We start from the raw sequence: 21,044 nt of genomic DNA on the forward strand, positions 1-21,044 counted from the left end.
ATGTTACATTTCGCGGCCACCGGAGTTTGAAACATGAATACAGTTTTCATTGAATTGTGGGTCATATCAATCCCACAAGTGATCAAAGTTCTCCACTTGCTCCCTTAAGCTAAATCGAGGGCCTAGGGGGCAATTGGACCTCCACTTAAGATGGCAATCAAACTGCATCTGGTTTCGACGGGGATTACCCCGAGGGAAAATGGCTAGCGAAAGAGCTGAGGGGGTAAAATGAAAGTGTTTGGACTGCAGGCTTGGTCTAAACAAATCAAATCAAATTTAAAGAGCAACAGTAAAAAATAACAATATATACAGTGGGGTGCCGGTACAGAGCCAATGTGCTGGGGCACCGGTTAGTTGAGGTAGTATGTACATGTAGGTAGAGTTAATTAAAGTGACTATGCATAGATGACAACAGAGAGTGGCAGTGGTGTGGAGAGGGGAGGGGGCAATGCAAATAGTCTGGGTAGCCATTTTACTAGATGTTCAGGCGTCTTATGGCTTGGGGGTAGAAGCTGTTTAGAAGCCTCTTGGACCTAGACTTGGCGCTCCGGTATCGCTTGCCGTGTGGTAGCAGAGAGAACAGTCTATGACTAGGGTGGCTGGAGTCTGACAATTTTTAGGGCCTTCCTCTGACACTGCCTGGTATAGCGGTCCTGGATGGCAGGAAGCTTGGCCCCAGTGATGTACTGGGCCGTTCGCACTACCCTCTGTAGTGCTTTGCGGTCGGAGGCCGAGCAGTTGCCATACCAGGCTGTGATTCAACCAGTCAGGATGCTCTCCATGGTGCAGCTGTAGAACCTTTTAAGGATCTGAGGACCCATGCCAAATCTTTTCAGTCTCCTGAGGGGGAATAGGTTTTGTCGTGCCCGCTTCACGACTGTCATGGTGTGATTGGACCATGTTAGTTTGTTGGTGATGTGGACACCAAGAAACTTGAAGCTCTCAACCTGCTCCACTGCATCCCCATCGATGAAAATGGGGGCGTGCTCGGTCCTCTTTTTCCTGTAGTCCACAATCATCTCCTTTGTCTTGATCACGTTGAGGGAGAGGTTGTTGTCCTGACACCACACGGCCAGGTCTCTGACCTCCTCCCTATAGGCTGTCTCGTTATTGTCGGTGATCAGGCCTACCACTGTTGTGTCATCGGCAAATTTAATGATGGTGTTGGAGTCGTGCCTGGTCGTGCAGTCATGAGTGAACAGGGAGTACAGGAGGGGGCTGAGCACGCACCCCTGAGGGGCCCCTGTGTTGAGGATCAGCATGGCAGATGTGTTGTTACCTACCCTTACCACCTGGGGGTGGCCCGTCAGGAAGTCCAGGATCCAGTTGCAGAGGGAGGTGTTTAGTCTCAGGGTCCATAGCTTACTGATGCGCTTTGAGGGCACTATGGTGTTGAACGCTGAGCTGTAGTCAATGAATAGCATTCTCACATAGGTGTTTATTTTGTCCAGGTGGGAAAGGGCAGTGTGGAGTGCAATAGAGACTGCATCATCTGTGGATCTGTTAAGGCGGTATGCAAATTGGAGTGGGTCTAGGGTTTCTGGGATGATGGTGTTGATGTGAGCCATGACCAGCCTTTCAAAGCACTTCATGGCTACAGACGTGAAGGCTACGGGTCGGTAGTAATTTAGGCAGTTTAACTTAGTGTTCTTGGGCACAGGGACTATGGTGGTCTGCTTGAAACATGTTGGCATTACAGACTCAGACAGGGAGAGGTTGAAAATGTCAGTGAAAATACTTGCCAGTTGGTCAGCGCATGCTCAGAGTACACATCCTAGCAATCCGTCTGGCCCAGCGGCCTTGTGAATGTTGACCTGTTTAAAGGTCTTACTCACATCGGCTGCGGAGAGGTTGATCACACAGTCATCTGGACCAGCTGATGCGTTCATGCATGTTTCAGTGTTACTTGCCTCGAAGCAAGCATAGAAGTTATTTAGCTCGTCTGGTAGGCTCGTGTCACTGGGCAGCTCTCGGCTGTGCTTCCCTTTGTAGTCAGTAACAGTTTGCAAGCGCTGCCACATCCAACGAGCATCGGAGCCGGTGTAGTACGATTCGATCTTAGTCCTGTATTGATGCTTTGCCTGTTTGATGGTTCATCGGAGGGCATAGTGGGATTTCTTATAAGCTTTTAGGTTAGAGTCCCGCTCCATTGAAAGCAGCAGCTCTGCCCTTTAGCTCGGTGCGAATGTTGCCTGTAATCCATGGCTTCTGATTGGTGTATGTACATACAGTCACTGTGGGGACGACGTCCTCGATGCACTTATTGATAAAGCCAGTGACTGATGTGGTGTACCCCTCAATGCCATCGGAAGAATCCCAGAACATATTCCAGTCTGTGCTAGCAAAACAGTCCTGTAATTTAGAATCTGCTTCATATGACCACTTTTTTATAGACCGAGTCACTGGTGCTTCCTGCTTTAATTTTTGCTTATAAGCAGGAATCAGGAGGATAGAGTTATGGTCAGATTTTCCAAATGGAGGGCGAGGGAGAGCTTTGTACGTGTCCCTGTGTGTGAAGTAAAGGTGGTCTAGAATTTTTTTGCACATTTAACATGCTGATAGAAATTCCATAAAACTGATTTAAGTTTCCCTGCATTAAAGTCACCGGCCATCAGGAGCGCCGCCTCTGGGTGAGCGTTTTCCTGTTTGCTTATGGCGGAATACAGCTCATTGAGTGTGGTTTTTAGTGGCAACTTTGCTCTGTGGTGGTATGTAGACAGCTACAAAAAATACAGATGAAAACTCTCTAGGTAGATAGTGTGGTATACAGCTTCTCATGAGACACTCTACCTCAGGTGCCCAAAACTTTGAGACTTCCTTTGATATCGTGCCCCATCTATTGTTTACATAAATGTATAGGCCCCGCCCCGTGTCTTACCAGAGGCTGCTGTTCTGTCTTGCTGATAGAGTGTATAACCCACCAGCTGTATGTTCTTAATGTCGTCGTTTAGCCACGACTCTGTGAAACATAAGATATTACAGTTTTTTATTTATTTTCCAGCGATTGAACATTAGCTAGCAGGATGGAAGGCAAGGGCAGATTAGCCAGTCGTTGCCTGATCCTCGCAAGGCACCCGGATCTTTTTCCTCTAAATTTCAGTTTCCTTCTCCAGCGAATCACAGGGATCGGGGCCTGGTCGAGTATTTGCGGTATATCCCTTGTGGCCGACTCATTGAAGAAGAACTCCTCGTCCAACTTGAGGTGAGTAATCCCAGTTCTGATGTCCAAAAGTTATTTTCGGTCATAAGAGATGGTAGCAGCAACATTATGTACAAAAGTTACGAACAACGCGAAAAAACAAACAAAATAGCATGATTGGCTGAGAGCCGATAAGACGGCAGCCCTACCCTCCGGCACCATCACTACGTCTTCCCCATCATTTACAACAATGTCAATGAGCGTCATCACTATCTTTCCTTTGCGGTTCTTCAAACTGCCGTGATTACCGGCTGAGATAAGCTTTTATGAGTTGATTTTACTCCTGGCTCAGAGTTTGTCTGAGCAGTTTCATAACATCCTCCTAAAACACTGTGCTGGGAGTTATATATATTTTTTACTTAAAACTGGTTTTATCAGGATACCTAGGATATTTTCTGAGATTCTTTTTGGATACCGGACCCAGGTTTATATCCCGCGTGTCACAATGGCGCCCAACGTGGGGTGGGCTCTCAAAGGGGAGGTCAAAGGGGGGTAAATGTAGCAGACATGAGTCAGTCATGGTCCCGTGATGAGGTCACCCCACCGACAAACTTCCAAACCAATGTCTGCCCTCGGTCCAAGAGGGAATTTCCTCTTGGTCTAAAGGTCTAAGACGTGGGAGACCCTGTTCATATCCCTTGTGTTCCATACGGACAACAAAATAAGCCCTTTCATTGTCTGCACATGCTTGTGGATTGTTGCATTATTCAAGAGCGTAATATGGTTTGGTTGCATTATTCAATATTGTAATATGTTTTAGAAGAAAAGTTGGTGTATTGTTCAATACTTTTTGCTTACTGGCTAGTGGCTACTGTGATATTTACGGTCAATTTGAGCTGCGGACCAAGAATGTGGCGTTGCCAGCCACAACAAAAGGTGAGGCAAGGATGTGATGGGAATTGAAAAGTAGAAATCTCACCACTCAGACTCTCCTTCATCTCTCGTAGTGGGAATAGGGCCTAAATGTGTGTACTCAAAAGAAATGCATATAAAGTACCACTGCTGCTGCAGCTAGTGTACCTACTGCCTCTACTGTTACAAACACAATAACTGCATTTTCAACTAAATTGCCTCTACAAGCAGTGACGAATATATAAATCCATAGATTGTTTCATGACCCTGAGTGGGTGTGTGTAATATCATGAGGGATTTCAAAAATAAAGAAAGAGCTAAGAAGAATTATGCTTCAGGCAAAGAGGCTGTTAGGCAAATGTTTCTGTTATGGATTCAGTAATCCTTTGTTCTAATCCTTACGTCCTTTCAGACAGCTGGAGAGCCAAGGGCTAGCTGGCTGGGAGCCATGAGAAACCAGAGGTCCAGACCTAAATAGACTGTGTCTGAAATGGAATATAATTCCCTATATAGGCTCTGATCAAGGGTAGTGCACTATTGTTATTTTACTGCTGCTCTTTAATTACTTGTTACTTTTATTTCTTATCCGTATTTTAAAAAAAATGCATTGTTGGTTTGGGGCACGTAAGTAAGCATTTCACTGTAAGGTTATAACTAACCCTGATTCACATGACCATCCTACCCATGCTAGATTACGGAGACATCATTTATAGACACCTGTTGTATTCGGCGCATGTGACTAATACAATTTGATTTGATTTATATAGGGATTAGGGTGCCATTTGGGACAACACTACACTCTACCAGACCTAGTCCACACTTAGTGTCGCACGCCCCCTCTTTTTTTTAACCTTTATTTATCTAGGCAAGTGAGTTAAGAACAAATTCTTATTTACAATAACGGCCTACCAAAAGGCAAAAGGCCTCTTGCGGGGACGGGGGCTGGGATTAAAAATGAAATAAAAAATATAGGACAAAACACACACATCATGACAAGAGAGAAAACACAACACTACATAAAGAGAGACCTAAGACAACAACATAGCAAGGCAGCAACACATGACAACACAGCATGGTAGCAACATAACATAGTAGCAGCACAAAACATGGTACAAACATTATTGGGCACAGACAACAGCACAAAGGACAAGAAGGTAGAGACAACAATACATCACGCAAAGCAGCCACAACTGTCAGTAAGAGTGTCCATTATTGAGTCTTTGAACGAAGAGATTGAGATAAAACCGTCCAGTTTGAGTGTTTGTTGCAGATCGTTCCAGTCACTAGCTGCAGTGAACTGAAAAGACGAGCGACCCAGGGATGTGTGTGCTTTTGGGACCTTTAACAGAATGTGACTGGCAGAACGGGTGTTGTATGTGGAGACTGAGTGCTGCAGTAGATATCTCAGATAGGGGGGAGTGAGGCCTAAGAGAATTTTATAAATAAGCATCAACCAGTGGGTCTTGCGACGGTATACAGAGATGACCAGTTTACAGAGTACAGAGTGCAGTGATGTGTCCTATAAGGAGCATTGGTGGCAAATCTGATGGCCGAATGGTAAAGAACATCTAGCCGCTCGAGAGCACCCTTACCTGCCGATCTATAAATGATGTCTCCATAATCTAGCATGGGTAGGATGGTCATGTGAATCAGGGTCAGTTTGGCAACTGGGGTGAATGAGGAGTGATTACGATAGAGGAAACTAAGTCTAGATTTAACTTTAACCTGCAGCTTTGATATGTGCTGAGAGAAGGACAGTGTACCGTCTAGCCATACTCCCAAGTACTTGTATGGGGTGACTACCTCAAGCTATACACCCTCAGAAGTAGTAATCACACCTGTGGGGAAAGGGCATTCTTCTTACCAAACCACATGACCTTTGTTTTGGAGGTGTTCAGAACAATCTTAAGGATAGAGAAAGCTTGTTGGATGCTAAGAAAGCTTTGTTGTAGAGCATTTAACACAAAATCTGGGGAGGGGCCAGCTGAGTATAAGACTGTATCATTTACATATAAACTGATGAGAGAGCTTCCTACTGCCTGAGCTATGTTGTTGATGTAAATTGAGAAGAGTGTGGGGCCTAGGATTGAGCCTTGGGGTACTCCCTTGGTGACAGGCAGTGGCTGAGACAGCAGATGTTCTGACTTTATACACTGCACTCTTTGAGAGAGGTTGTTAGCAAACCAGGCTAAAGACCCCTCAGAGACACCAATACTCCTTAGCTGGCCCACAAGAATGGAATGGTCTACCGTATCAAAAGCTTTGGCCAAGTCAATAAAAATAGCAGCACAACATTGCTTAGAATCAAGGGCAATGGTGACATCATTGAGGACCTTTAAGGTTGCAGTGACACATCCATAACCTGAGAAGAAACCAGATTGCATACCAGAGAGAATACTATAGACATCAAGAAAGCCAGTCAGTTGATTACTGACAAGTTTTTCCAACACTTTTCATGAGCAGGGCAAAATAGAAATAGAAATAGTTAGATCTGCCCCAGCTTGATCTGCCCCGTTAAATAAAGAACGAACCGTTGCTGCCTTCCAAGCAATGGGAACGTCCCCAGAAAGGAGAGAGAGGTTAAAAAGGTCGGAGATAGGCTTGGCGATGATAGGGGCAGCAACCATAAAGAAGAAAGGGTCTGACCCAGATGGTTTCTTTTGGGGTCACGTTTCAGGAGCTCCTTTAGCACCTCGGACTCAGTGACTGCCTGCAGAGACAAACTTTGTTGCGGGGCAGGGGAGAAAGAGGGAGAAGCATCGGGGATAGTTGCATTAGAAGGGGTGGGAGATGAGGAAATGTTGGCCGGGCAAGGAGGCATGGCTGAGTCAAATAGGAATCCTGACTTAATGAAGTGGTGATTAAAGAGCTCAGCCATGTGCTTCTTGTCACTAACAACCACATCATCAACTTTAAGGGACATGGGCAGCTGTGAGGAGGAGGGTTTATTCTCTAGGTCTTTAACCATTTTCCAGAACTTCTTGGGGTTAGACCAACAGAGAGAGAACTGCTCCTTAAAGTAACTAACTTTGGTCTTCCGGATAGCCTGAGTGCACTTATTTCTAATTTGCCTGAACGATAGCTAGTCAGCCTGAGTATGCGTCTGCCGAGCCTTTCACCAAATGGAATTCTTGAGGTGGAGTCACGGTTGAACCAGGGGCTGAACCTGGTTTTAATTCTCATTTTCTTTATGCGGGCGTGTTTGTTATACCACTGAAAATATCAAAAAAGAAGGTCAAAGCATCTTCGACAGAGGGGATCAAGCTGATTCTATACCATTTTACAGAGGCCAGGTCATGAAGGAAGGCTTGCTCATTTTAGCAAGCGTCTATGACAAATCAGGACAAGTCATTTCACTGAGCAGCCATTACGAACACAGGCTGTAAAACAGTGATCACTCAGATCATTACAGAAAACACCAGACTGATACCTATCAGGATTATTTGTGAGGATAACATCAAGGAGAGTAGCCTTTTCTGGATGTTTTTAGTCATACCTTGTGGGATTGGTAATAACCTGAGAAATATTTAGGGAGTCCCATTGCTTTAGGACTTGGTCAGGTGGTTAATGTCCCAGTTTAGGTCACCTAGCAGGACAAATTCAGACTTAGTGTAAGGGGCCAGGAGAGAGCTTAGGGCGGGTAGGGTACAGGCCGGTGCTGATGGAGGACAATAGCACCCAGCAACAGTCAACAAAGAGCTATTTGAAAGTTTAATGCTTAAAACCAGCAAATCAAATTGTTTGGGGACAGACTTGGTGGAGACAACCCGAGCACTGAAGGTGATCCTTGGTAAAGATTGCCACTCCCCCACATTTGGAAGATCTGTCTTGCCGAAAAAGGTTATAACCAGAAAGGTTAACGTCAGTATTCAAAACACTCTTCCTTAACCATGTCTCAGTAATGACCAACACATCTGGATTGCAGCTGTGAACCCACACTTTCAATTGATCCATTTTAGGTAATACGCTTCTAGTGTTAACGTGCAGAAAACCCAGGCTTTTACGAGAGCAGAAATCACTGAAGCAGAGATCAGAGCACAAGTCAGAATTGTGGCTAGCAACAGTAGGTGGGCCAGGGTGTACATGCACATTTCCAGATATCATCAACAGTAATACAATCAAGGCACGGCATAGTACAGGGAGAGCTCTGCAGTGCTGATTTATGACATCTGAATGTGCATCAGAGGGCAACAAGATCATATTTTACAGCAATTTCATCCGGTAACATGAATACGAAGCCGGCGATGAGGTGGTTAGAATGGGAATGGGATGGGAGGCCCAAAAGTCTGTGTAACCAATAGACGGAAACCATACACTCTTACTGTGCACAAAATCCCAAGCCAACTGAGTTCCACTTCCACATCAAGTCTCCAAGGTCCAAGTTGATGAATGGCATCAATTAAATAATAGTAATGAAAACAAACACCTGTGAATTCCACGGTGACCTTTCACTAAGTGATTAGCCTGACTCAATAGCCTCTGCTAGCTCTGAAACACACTTGTGTAAATTACAGTAATACATCACTCTCATACTCCATCTTGTAATGATTGTGTTCCATGTCAAGAGGCACACACACCTGCACTGACTGTCGGTACTCAGAGTAGAGTGAGGTGGTTCCTCTCTAACATACACATGGATAGTTCATTTGTGCTTCTCATAGCCATATCTACCCACATACTGTCCCAAACACAGGGGTGTAGTGATGCTGGAGCACAGGGAGGGAAAGGGGAAGGAGGATACCTAGTCAGTTGCACAACTGAATGCATTCAACCGAAATGTGTCTTCTGCATTTAACCCAACCCCTCTGAATCAGAGAGTTGCGAGAGCTGTGCAACCTCACTTTTTTTCAATTTGAGAATACACGGAGGTGGTAACACTATTTCTATAAAATGCACTCTCATCAATTATAAATCTATTATATTGAATTACCACAAAAAATGCCATTAATAACAATGGAATGACAAATCAAACACTGTAAACATGTATATGGCCAAAAGTATGTGGACACCTGCTCGTCAAATATCTCATTCCAAAATCATGAGCATTAATATGGAGTTGGTCCCCCCCTTTGCTGCTATAACAGCCTCCACTCATCTGGGAAGGCTTTACACTATATGTTGGAACATTGCTGCTGGGACTTGCTTCTATTCAGACACAAGAGCATTAGCAAGGTCGGGCACGGATGTTGTGTGATTAGGCCTGGCTCGCATTTGGCGTACCAATTCATCCCAAAGTTGGTTGATGGGGTTGAGGTCAGAGCTCTGTGCAGGGCAGTCAAGTTCTTCCACACCAATCTCGACAAACCATTTCTATATGGACCTTGCTTTGTGCACGGGGGCATTGTAAAGCTGAAACAGGAAAGGGCCTTCCCCAAACTGTTTCCACAAAGTTGGAAGCACAGAATCATCTAGAATGTAATTGTACACTGTAGCATTAAGATTTCCCTTGACTGGAACTAAGGGGCCTAGCCCAAAACATGAAAAACAGCCCCAGACCATTAATCCTCCTCCACCAAACTCTACAGGTGGCACTTTACATTGGGGCAGGTAGTGTTCTCCTGGCACCCACCAAACCCAGATTAGTCCGTTGGACTGCCAGATGGTGAAGCATGATTCATCACTCCAGAGAACGCGTTTCCACTGCTCTAGAGTCCAATGGCGGCGAGCTTTACGCCACTCCAGCCAATACTTGACGTTGCTCATGGTGATCTTAGGCTTATGTGCTACTGCTCAGTCATGGAATCCCATTTCATGAAGCTCCCGACTAACAGTTATTGTGCTGACGTTGCTTCCAGAGGCAGTTTGGAACTCCGTAGTAAGTGTTGCAACTGAGGACAGACATTTTTTACGCCCAACGCGCTTCAGCACTCAGTGGTCCAGTTCTGTGAGCTTGTGTGACCGTTGTTGCTCCTAGACGTTTCCACTTCACAATAACAGCACTTACAGTTGACCAGGGCAGCTCTAGCAGGGCAGACATTTGACGAACTGACTTGTTGGAAAGGTGGCATTTTATGATGGTGCTACGTTGAAAGTCACTGAGCTCTACAGTAAGGCCATTCTACTGACAATGTTTGTCTATGGAGATTGCATGGGTGTGTACTCGATTTTATACACCTCTCAACAACCGGTGTGGCTGAAATAGCCAAATCCCCTCATTTGAAGGAGTGTCCACATACTTTTGTATATATAGAGTAGGTAAATGGTGTTTCTTCTCTGTCTTCTCTCTGAGGGTGGCGAGAATGATGAAGAACTGTAGGCTACGTGTGTGCCTGTTGGCTCGACCTCTTTGGCCAATCAGTATAACATACATTAGATATCTCATTCCCTGCAGCTCGGCGGAGTGTGAGCAGGGTTTACCCACATGAACCTTATCACTCCAAATTCACAGTGTCTGCGACACCGTTCTGCCGAGGACACCCAAACCAAAGCTGCCACCGCAAAGTCCAAGGAGCCTGACTCTCTCTGGAAGTTGCTGTAGCCCTGCTTGGGATATTTAGACGGTATTGGCTATTGGTTGAGACCGACGCAGCTCTAGCTTGGTATGTCAGGGTGGGCAATTGTAAATGTGAATTGGGCCAAGTTGGAGGTAATAATGCATTTTGGTTATAGTTTATTGACATGCATGAATACACTACACCAAAAGCTTGATTTTTATGGCTGTTTTTAAACGAATTTCCACGTACTAATGATTTCTGTTCACTACTTGGTCAATTGACTTGATAGCATGTTTAATCTGTGCAAATAAATTCCATGAATTGATAGTTCACCTCTGTTTTCTTTTATTCTGTAATATGGTATACTGTAACCATGTGTTCAAGCTAATCAAATCAAAGTTGATTTATGATACAGCGTAGTGTAAGCTACACCAATTTGTAAGTCGCTCTGGATAAGAGCGTCTGCTAAATGACGTAAATGTAAATGTAATACACAATACATTGAAACGCCTACTCGCAACGAAAGCTCTCTTCGCCATCAGTGCAATGATAGTAAGCTATATGTATTTATATTTAGATTAGGTTATAGCCTACAAATAGCTATCCCATGTAGTTATAGGACTATTAGGTTATACGGCAAATGATTGCTGTTTGTTCCTGAACTGGCCGAATGACAGAGCTATCCTTCAGCAAACACAAGTTGGTTCAACTTCTTTAACAACATTGCGCGATTCTGGCGATGTCCTTTCGCACCAGGAAGGGCTCTCCAATCACTTAAAATACCACTCATCAAGATAATGTTGCCTACGCCTAATAGTCCTGGTCATCACTTGTTATTATTACAAATGAGATATTATCACTTCTCACAATGATGCTCGTTTTGTAAAGTTGGATCAAAGCAGAATCAATGTCTCGCAAGATGATGATTCATTAGCATTTTACTGATGCAGATGCAGCTTGGATGTTTCACCAGGTAAAACCTGAAGAATTATCCTCATCATTCCTATTTTGAAATGAGGTATGCCTAACTTGGTGTTTGAGGGTATTACAAATAGAACATTTTCTTGAGACAATATGTGTGGGCATACAGTAGGCAGAAGTTGCAATTGGAGGATGCATTTTATGCATAGGCCTATTGTACAATGAAATCCCATAGGCCACATCTGTCGGTACAAACATTGATTGAGGAAATTATTACGTCATTTAAATATATTTTTTGCACTCCCTTACCTCAAAAGAAAAAATGCACTAGTCCTCAACCAAAACAGCACGATACCTCTCTGGTTCCCATACATTACATACACAGATGCACGCTGCATGCATGCATGCATGCATGTACTGTACACACAGGAAGAATTTTAAAAAACTGCCTTCCATGTTGACCAGCTGGCCTTGTCCTTGACACACAACTGAGACACTCACTCTCTTACGCTCAAAAAAACACTCAAAACCTCAACACACCCATACCCAGGTGCTTACACCCCCTCACTCACCCGTTCCCCCCATTCCTCCACCCCCACACGGTGCACTCTGACCAAAGCCAGGTGACAGGTGCTCCTCCAACCCAAACTCTCACCACTTCTCTGCTCTACTCAGTACTGACACACACAGGGTTGGATCTTAAGTAGTATATACAATACTCTTACATAGTAGCTACAATTCTACTCCTTCTCATAATTCACACTGTGTATTATAACTATCATAGACAGGAGCTATGGAACAATACTGATTGGCAATCCGACTGATGCATTTCCTAGTGTTCATAGTACACAACATTCTTGACATGGACTGGACTATGGGTTTTGCACTATACACCATTCAAGACTTATCACTGTGTTTTCCCAACGAATGTATTCATATTCACATTGTATGCATTTATGTTCCTTAGAATGGCAGAGACCCGCCTGCGGGTGTATATTTAAGCATAAGGCCCGAGGGGGTGTGGTATATGGCCAATATACCACGGCTAAGGGCTGATCTTATGCACGACGCAACACGGAGTGCCTGGACACAGCCCTTAGCCGTGGTATATTGGCCATATACCACAAACTCCCAAGGTGCCTTACTGCTATTATAAACTGCTTACCAATGTAATTAGAGCGGTAAAACTAAACATTTTGTCTGATGTACCATGGCTTCAGCCAATCAGAATTCAGGGCTCAAACCACCCAGTTTATAGTAAGAAATGAGTGTGTCACTGGATTAAAATTACAATAGTACTTACTCTAATTCTATAGGTCCCTTATGATTAAATGTTATGGGGTGTGTGCCTTGTTTTGTGTTCTGTCCCTATAACAGTGATGGCGATTGGTTCCTACCTACACAGTGTCTATGGTGATTGGTTCCTACCTGCAGCAGAGTGAATGAGGATGCTCTGGTTGGGCCTCAGGTTGCCAAAGTCAAACAGCATCATGTAGGCGGTGATGTAGTTGACGGGGAGGGCGGCGGCCTCCTCAAAAGTCATGCCCTCTGGGATGAGGAACGTGTGGGTAGCGGGCACCACGGCCACCTCCTGCCACAGCCCACAGCGGTTCAGCACCAGCACCTTGTCACCCACCTGCATGGACGGGAAAGTGTCATGGTTTACTAGAAGGTTGCAAAATCCCAGTACATTTCTGACAATTCCCAAGGTTTCCAGGAATCCTGGTTGGAAGATTCACAGAATCAGGAGGGAATAGGCAGGAAATTCTGCACCCAAACAGGATTTGGGGAAAACCTGGGAATGTGGGTAAAGTTAGTGGGATTTTGCAACCCTAACTAGTGTATATCTACTGTAGACGTGTCATTTAGTTCACAAGTTACAAGTGGATATGTTTATGGAAAGCAAGGGATCAGCTGTTTTGTGGTTTGGTGTCGGGGGAATTTTACAAATCAAAGGTTCACAATGCAAATGACGTGGCGGTCAGGTTAGTTATTTTGTCATTAGTTGTTTGTCATATAGGTCAGCACATTCACTCTGACCACACACTGTGACAACAGTCAACAACATAACATGATATGGCATTAGCCCCCACTGCTACTCCTCGCTCTCTGGCAATTATCTCCTCCCTCCTTATCACCCCAACCCCCCCTCCCCTCCTCTCCCCTGCTTGTTATTTTGGGCGCCGTGTCCCCATTCGGGCTTATCAGAGCAGCAGGATCCTCCGACCCTCTCCTGCCTGTCCAGGAGGAAGAGCCCCATTGTAAACTCCCCCCCTGCCGAGGGACTGGCCAATCAGGGAGGGAAACACCAGGGACACAGGAAACAGAGCCCACCACCGCATTCTAACATTCTTCCTGTTTTCTTCCTCCTCCCTCCTCCACCCCACAACTGCATCCATCTGACTCCTTCCCTCGCTCCACTCCTCTCCCTTTCCCTCAACCTGTCACTCTTCCTCGCTGTCTGTCCCTCACTCCTTCTTTGTCTCTCTCTCTCTCTCTCTCTCTCTCCATCACCCTCTGTCTCACTCCCTCTGTCTTGCACAGTATCTCCTCTACCCCCTCTTTTTTCTCCTTCCCTCCTCCTGTCTCCCTTTCTCTATCTCCCTCCCTCTCTCCTCCTCCCTCCATGGGCCCTGTGCGAGGAGTTGCCCGTTTCCCCTCTTCCTCATCAGTGAGACAGGACAATGGATCCCATCTTCTCCCCTGGCCGCTCTCCACTCATCAGCGGCCCTGCCAGATTCTTCTCCATGGTTGAGCACAAGACAAGCTCTCTCCTCCTAGGAACAAACCCACTCCTCCCGCCCCAGCCTCCCAACCATCCTCCCGCCCACCCGGGCCTCTCTAATGGTCTGGAGGGAGCGATGCGCCTCGCTGTCTGTCTATCCACTCCAATTAGAGAGAGCTCCCTCTTCCCTCTCATTCACTCTCCCTCTCTTTATATCCCCGTCTCAAGCTGATGCGTTTTGAGTCCTTCCTCTTTCTCTCTTTCGGTCCTTTTCTATCAGTCTACATCTTTTAAATCTCTCTCTCTCTCTTTCCCTCTGTCTGTCCCCTTCTCTCCATCTCTCTGGGTCTGTGGTGAAACTCATTGCCCTCAGTCTGTTAATTGGAGCTCCAGTATGGCAGGTAGGATCAATAGGCGGAGACGTTGGAGCCAAGCAGGAAACACACTGATGACTCAACCCTCACATTTAACTACATCGGGAAGTATTGTGTGCCCATGTAAGGCATGTGAGTGGCCGTCACACACACACACACACACACACACACACACACACACACACACACACACACACACACACACACACACACACACACATGCGCACACACACACACACGAGAAGAACACACACACACACACACACATGCACACACGCAAACAGAAGAACAACAGACACACAGAACAGAGTCCCACTCAAACACACTCTTGGCCAAAGTCCTCCTTGTGACTTGTCTATCACAGCACTCGTTACTGTGTGACCCCCCTACTTCTCTCATGTCTTCCCCCCCCCCCCCTTGACTCTCCAGCCTCTAATGAAGTCACCAGACAGTGTATGAGGGGGAAGCTTCTCAAAGAGCCTTGTAGTCAGCTGCTGTACACCACTGGCCTTTATCAACTAGTGATTCAGGTTTGGGGGTATGTGGGCCACAAGTCGGAGGTTATGTGGTTTGACGATCTCATCAACTTTTGCCCCCAATTGGTTAGATCATGGATTCTAGTCTCAACCGGAGGAGTAGCTGTGAACTCTGTATGGCACCTTAATGTTCTCATGGGGCCTAGATTAGATTAAAGGACAATGTATTCATCCTACTGTGTTGCGTCAGCAGTGTTGTCGTCTAATGTTGTTAAGCGCATGTTATAGGCGTCCCATCGTGACATAGCCACAGGGCTCTGAGACCGCCGTCCGCGGTTGACACACAGCCCATGATTCCCAGCGAACGCGTCTCCGGCACGCTTCCTCTTTTCATTTGAATGTGTTGACGGTTGGAGAAATTGCTTGAGCTGTGTTGAAACTTCCAAAGTCCGAAAGGCCAACGGTCCAATATTCTAGAACCCCAGTGTGAGTACGCCGACACGTTTTGGACTATGATAAACCCTTTAGTCTGCTGATGTGTGAACCGCGTGAGACTGAGAGGGTCATCCATGGAGCATTTTATGTGTCAGGATCACGACCCCGCCCTGTTCAAGGAGCGAACCTACCTTGAGTTTGACCTATAATCTGTGCTTTCTACCTGCTCGTTCTACCGTTGCAGCTGTTACCATGACTACGGTACGACAATAGCAAGTCTTGTTATTGATAGGCCAGAACTGTTCACCGTGACAAACTTGGAGGCAAACAGACATTATTCCTGAGTTGTCGTTCTTGGTCCCTCTCGGTTCTGTTGAGGTTTTTTTTGAGTGTGTGTGCTTTCGTCAGTGTTATAACTAAGCAATAAGGCCTGAGGGGGTGTGGTATATGGCCAATATACCACGGCTAAGGGCTGTTCTTCTGCACGACGCAACGCACAACGCTATGCTATTATAAACTGGTTACCAATGTAATTAGAGCAGTAAAAATAAATGTTTTGTCATTCACGTTTTGCTCTGATATACCACGGCAGTCATCCAATCAACATTCAGGGCTCGAACCACCCAGGTTATAATAGTTGTTATAAACTGGGTGGTTTGAGCCCTGAATGCTGATTGGCTGACAGCCGTGGTATATCAGACCGTGTACCACGGATATGACAAAACATGTCAAACCAGCTTTTTTATGACAAGGTGCCTTATTGCTATTATAAACTGGTTACCAGCGTAATTAGAGCCGGTAACCAGTTTATAATAGCAATAAGGCACCTCGGGGGATTGTGGATTACGGCCAATATACCACGGCTAAGGGCTGTGTCCAGGCACTCTGCACTCATGCAGAAGATCAGCCCTTAGCCGTGGTATATTGGCCATATACCACACCCCCTCGGGCCTTATTGCTAAATTATAACACCGACGAAAGCACACACACTAAAAAAAACATCAACAGAACCGAGAGGGACCAAGAACGACAACTTAGAAATACGATGTCTGTTTGTCTCCAAGTTTCCAGGCGTCTGATTCTCTCCTCTCTTTGCTGTTTATGGCCGACTATCAAGACAGACTGTGCAAAACGCATGCTACGAGTGTGCTTCCCATCTGTAGCGAAAAGGAGGACAAGAGGGACGGAACGGAGCGAGGTAGGAGGGACGGAGGAAATACCAGACTGACAATGTGGGCCGGAGGGAGATAATTGAGAACATATGGGTCAGATCCTACCAGAGCTCAGCTAAAGCTTATACTCTCAAAAAAGGAAAGGGTTTAGTGAAAAAAAGTGCTGATTGAGGATTGTCAGTCATGGGTAATAGAGTGCAATTTGGGATATTTCCCTCTTTTTGTCACTTACTCGCTCTTTCCCCTTTCTCTGCACTGCTCGTGCGGTAATTCAGGGTGATGTCACTGTAGCATTAACCTACTTCCAGTCACTGTGTCACTGCAGACTCAGTGACAGTGTGTGTATGTGTGCATGTGTCTGTGAGTCTGTGTGTGTGTGTGTGTGTGTGTGTGTGTGTGTGTGTGTGTGTGTGTGTGTGTGTGTGTGTGTGTGTGTGTGTGTGTGTGTGTGTGTGTGTGTGTGTGTGTGTGTGTGTGTGTGTGAGAGAGAGAGAGAGAGAGCAGAAGCCTCCCAAAAACAGTTACTGCAACTAAGGTCAGCACATTCCCTGTGAGCTCCCTCCTGCCAAAACACAGAGATCTCTATCCATTAGGAAGATTGGCTCTTTATTTAGGTAGTTGGAGTTGGGGGAAGGTAGGGGCAGTATGGGGACTGCAGTGTGTATGTTTGTGTGTGTGTGTGTGTGTGTGTGTGACCTTCTAATCCAATCTGCATGAATAACAAAGTGCAGTGAGGCCAGGGAAGTATATAATAGAACATGGGTCATATCCTATATTATGCTGTCTAGGACCACTGTGCTGTCAAAGACCGAAACAGAGCCAATAACTCTGGTATATAGATGCATCTATATGCTCATCTTATCCCTACGGATCTTCAGGTCCAGTGGATGTCAGGGACACGACCCCTCCCTGCTGAGACAGAGGTGCACTGGTCTTATTAGTGTACGATCCCAAATGACACCCTATCCTCTATATAGTGCACTACTTTTGACCAGGGCCTCTGGGCATTATACAGTGCCATTGGGATGCAGACTTAGACTGATCTGGCACCTTCTCTTTTGTGCTTTAATGGCTCTTGTTGACATGGTGCCAATACAACAATTGCAGAGTGTTCTTATTTGAATTAGTCTAGACTTGGGTAAATTTGCCTTTGCGTCAATGAGTTTTGTAACAAAAGGTTCCTCAATTGTTTAAGAGCAATAAAGGTTTACAACAGGGTTATAACATCAGAGCATATGATTGGTGTTGTAAAAATAGCAATGAATATGCATCAAGTCTTTGTGCTTAGTGAACCTTATGGATTTGTCATAGAGTTTTATCTGTGATGGTGTTCGGTCTCAGGTTCAAATAATATAGCAACAATATCTCTGGGCTACTATATGTCTAAATTGTGATCTTGTTATAAATGTAACAGATTTAAAGGGTCATTAGGCACAACATGTTGCTATTAGCGCCATTGAAAGGATGTGGTTGGTGTTGCCGTGCCGTCAGTAATGTAACTGGCAGTGAAACGTGACTCATCACACTGTTCAAACAAGGAGAGGTAGCCTGGAATGATCAATGCATAGGCGATGTTATTATCATACAAGTAATGCTGATTATATGACAACGGATTTCTGTGAAGCTATACGATAGATAAGCAGATAAGCAAAATAATACAGTCCTTTCAAAATATTCATAGTACGGAAATACACTGAGTGTACAAAACATTAAGAACACCTGTTCTTTCCATGACATAGACTGACCAGGTGAATCCAGGTGAAAGCTATGATCCCTTATTGATGTCACTTGTTAAATCCACTTCAATCAGTGTAGATGAAGGGGAGGAGACATGTTAAAGAAAGATTTTTAAGCCTTGAGACAACTGAGACATGGATTGTGTATGTGTGACATTCAGAGGGTGAATGGGCAAGACAAAAGATTTAAGTGCCTATGAAAGTATGATAGTCTGGGCCAGGCGCACTGGTTTGTGTCAAGAACTGCAACTCTCCAGTGTATTTCATGCTCAAAAGTTTCCTGTGTGTATCAAGAATGGTCCACCACCCAAAGTACATTCAGCCACCTTGACATAACTGTGGAAAGCAAAGGAGTCAACATGGGCCAGCATCCCTGTGGAACCCTTTCGACACCTTGCATAGTCTATGCCTCCACGAATTGAGGCTGTGCTGAGGGAAAAGGAGGGTGCAACTCAATATTAGGAAGGTGTTCCTAATGTTTGGTATGCTCCGTGTATACCCTAAAAACAGATGCTGTTTAATGGGCGTTGTATGCAGAATATAGCAGTATTCATTTTAAATCGATAAAAAAAATCACAAGATTGAATGGTTGGGGATTTGTGACTTCCCCAAAGACATGTCTGTTGACGAAGATCGCGAGTAATCATTTCAATTTTCGTCTTCTCATAGTCTTGCGCCTCGCCCTTTCAGTTCGCTTAGTGCGTGAGCCACTGTCGCTCTCCGTAACAAAGGCAACGGTATCACTACTGCGTGGCGTCGCGTCGCCCCCCCCCCCCCTTGATGTTTCTATCACCTAAACGTAGAGATAGCATTGTAATCTCTCCAAATCCACAGAACCGAGTGCTACATGCCATTCAGCAGGGTAGTTGTCTAGCCGCTGGCGCGACTCCCAATTTCAAGCTGTCAATCGCCCGTGCGCAAAGCAACTGATTTTTATTGTCGGTAGACGAGGGGCGCTGGCTTCATTGAACTCACTGCCAATTAAACAATTTCGTCCTTTGCTGGAAGAATAAAAAAAGAAAAGAAATGCACTGCTCGGCTTGTAAATTTCCACTCAGAAGATTGAGTGAGTACTCTAGTGCTCTCCATTTACGCACCAGTGACTGGGCTTGCAATAACCCTCCAAAGCATTAGGAGGGAAATTAGGCTACATTATTCTTGTGAGCTATCATTGTTCCAACTCTCTGGTCGTTTTGAGACTTTGGACAAATAGACAGTCTTATTTTGAAATCAGACAACATTAATATTCAAATGTATGGTCTGGGCTTTTAGTGTTGAATGTGGTGATGATGATGGCGATGCTGGTAATAGATGACTAACATGAACACATGTGAGACGGAATTGTCAGTTCAAATCAATAGCAAAGACTGACACGCCCTAAATCAAACAGCATCCTGATATGAACCCAAATATCTCAAGAAATTAGGAATGTGCTTTCTTTGGAACAAAGTAGCCGACAACATATTATTGGTCATGGAAATTGTCAAATGGTCAGGTTTACTAGGCAATCATACGAGTAGGCTAAATTATTTCTAGGACAGTGGCTTCAAAAGCAGGTGAAATGAGAGAGATGGAGAGGAGATAGCGGAGAGGATGCGGCGCGCTTACCTTTCTATCTGTCACCTCTTCTCCCACAGCCTCGATTTCCCCGGAGCACTCCATCCCCGGCGTGACAGGCGGGGACGGCAGCCTGTCGTACAGACCCTGCCGGGCCAGCAGGTCGGCAAAGTTCAGCCCGCATGCCTTGACCCGCACCATGACTTCTCCGGCCTTGAGTGCCGGCTTCCCCTTCTTCACCTGCAGTTTCACCTTATCATAGCCCCCGTAGCCGGAAAGAACCAGGGAGCGGTAGGTGAACTGCTCTTCCTCGGGGACCTTCTCGGTCGCCGGTGTGGCTGCCGCCTCGGTGGAACTGACTGGCGGTGACTCCGGCTTGGACTCAGCTTTCGGCTCCTCGCTGGGTTTATTCTCTTGCTTTGTTTCCTCTGCGTTTTGCTGCTGAGCAGGTGCATCATCGCCAGACATTGTGAAGAGTATTAGTAGACAGTGACAAGTCTTGAAATTAAACGTTCACTTCTTGTTTATCCTCTTGTCTTTAGGAGCTTTGCTGCAATGAAGCGTTGATGAGTCCGATCTGAGTGATTCAGGAGCAAAGAGAGAAGAAAAAAACGGAATCTCAGAGCTTCTTCAGCAGCCTTGCCTGAGGACACAGACCCGAGTCAATGAGAGCTTCAGCTGATGAAAGAGCAGGCTGCCTCGCAACGGCTAAAGTGGACAGAGGTTGTCAACTCCGCGCTCTGACAGTGTATGTGAGTTGGACGAGAAGGAGGCAAGCTAGAAAACCCGGAGAGCGGATTTACTGAGGAGGCGGAACGACAAGTGGATTTTATAGAGAAACTGACTGTGTCCGCCTATGCACATTTCGGCATAGCCAGGGGCGGACTGGGACAAAAATTCAGCACTGGCATTTCACCCCCCACCCCCCACCCCACAGGCAGTATTTGCTAATGTCAAATAACATAAGCAACTATAGTACAGCGTTTCTCAACCTTTACTCTACTGTCTGTCTGTGTATGTGCTTCTTGTTCTCCTCGGTTGTCAGTCTCTCTGTCTGTCTTTGCTTCCCCTTGTGTACATTGTTTTCCTCATTTATCTACACACCATAACCCATAATGACAAAGCACAAACAAGTTTTTATAAATGTTTGCAAATGTGTATAT

The 21,044-nt window shown here is 45.5% G+C and overlaps 1 protein-coding gene across 1 annotated transcript in view; it reads right to left on the bottom strand.

The window, feature by feature from the left end:
• The window catches only part of LOC115197593 (synaptic vesicle membrane protein VAT-1 homolog), a 38,469-nt gene extending 17,789 nt beyond the window's left edge, over positions 1-20,680 (bottom strand). Inside the window, exons 1-2 of the mRNA XM_029759259.1 lie at positions 19,933-20,680; positions 12,835-13,042 (exon numbers count right to left, since the gene is read on the bottom strand). Coding sequence (XP_029615119.1) covers positions 12,835-13,042; positions 19,933-20,349 — 625 coding nt within the window. The 5' untranslated portion in view covers positions 20,350-20,680. The remainder of the gene's footprint in view (positions 1-12,834; positions 13,043-19,932) is intronic.
• Positions 20,681-21,044: the final 364 nt, after the last annotated feature.

The sequence above is a fragment of the Salmo trutta genome, chromosome 1 (genome assembly GCF_901001165.1).
Source record: "Salmo trutta chromosome 1, fSalTru1.1, whole genome shotgun sequence".
Taxonomy (NCBI): Eukaryota; Metazoa; Chordata; class Actinopteri; order Salmoniformes; family Salmonidae; genus Salmo; species Salmo trutta.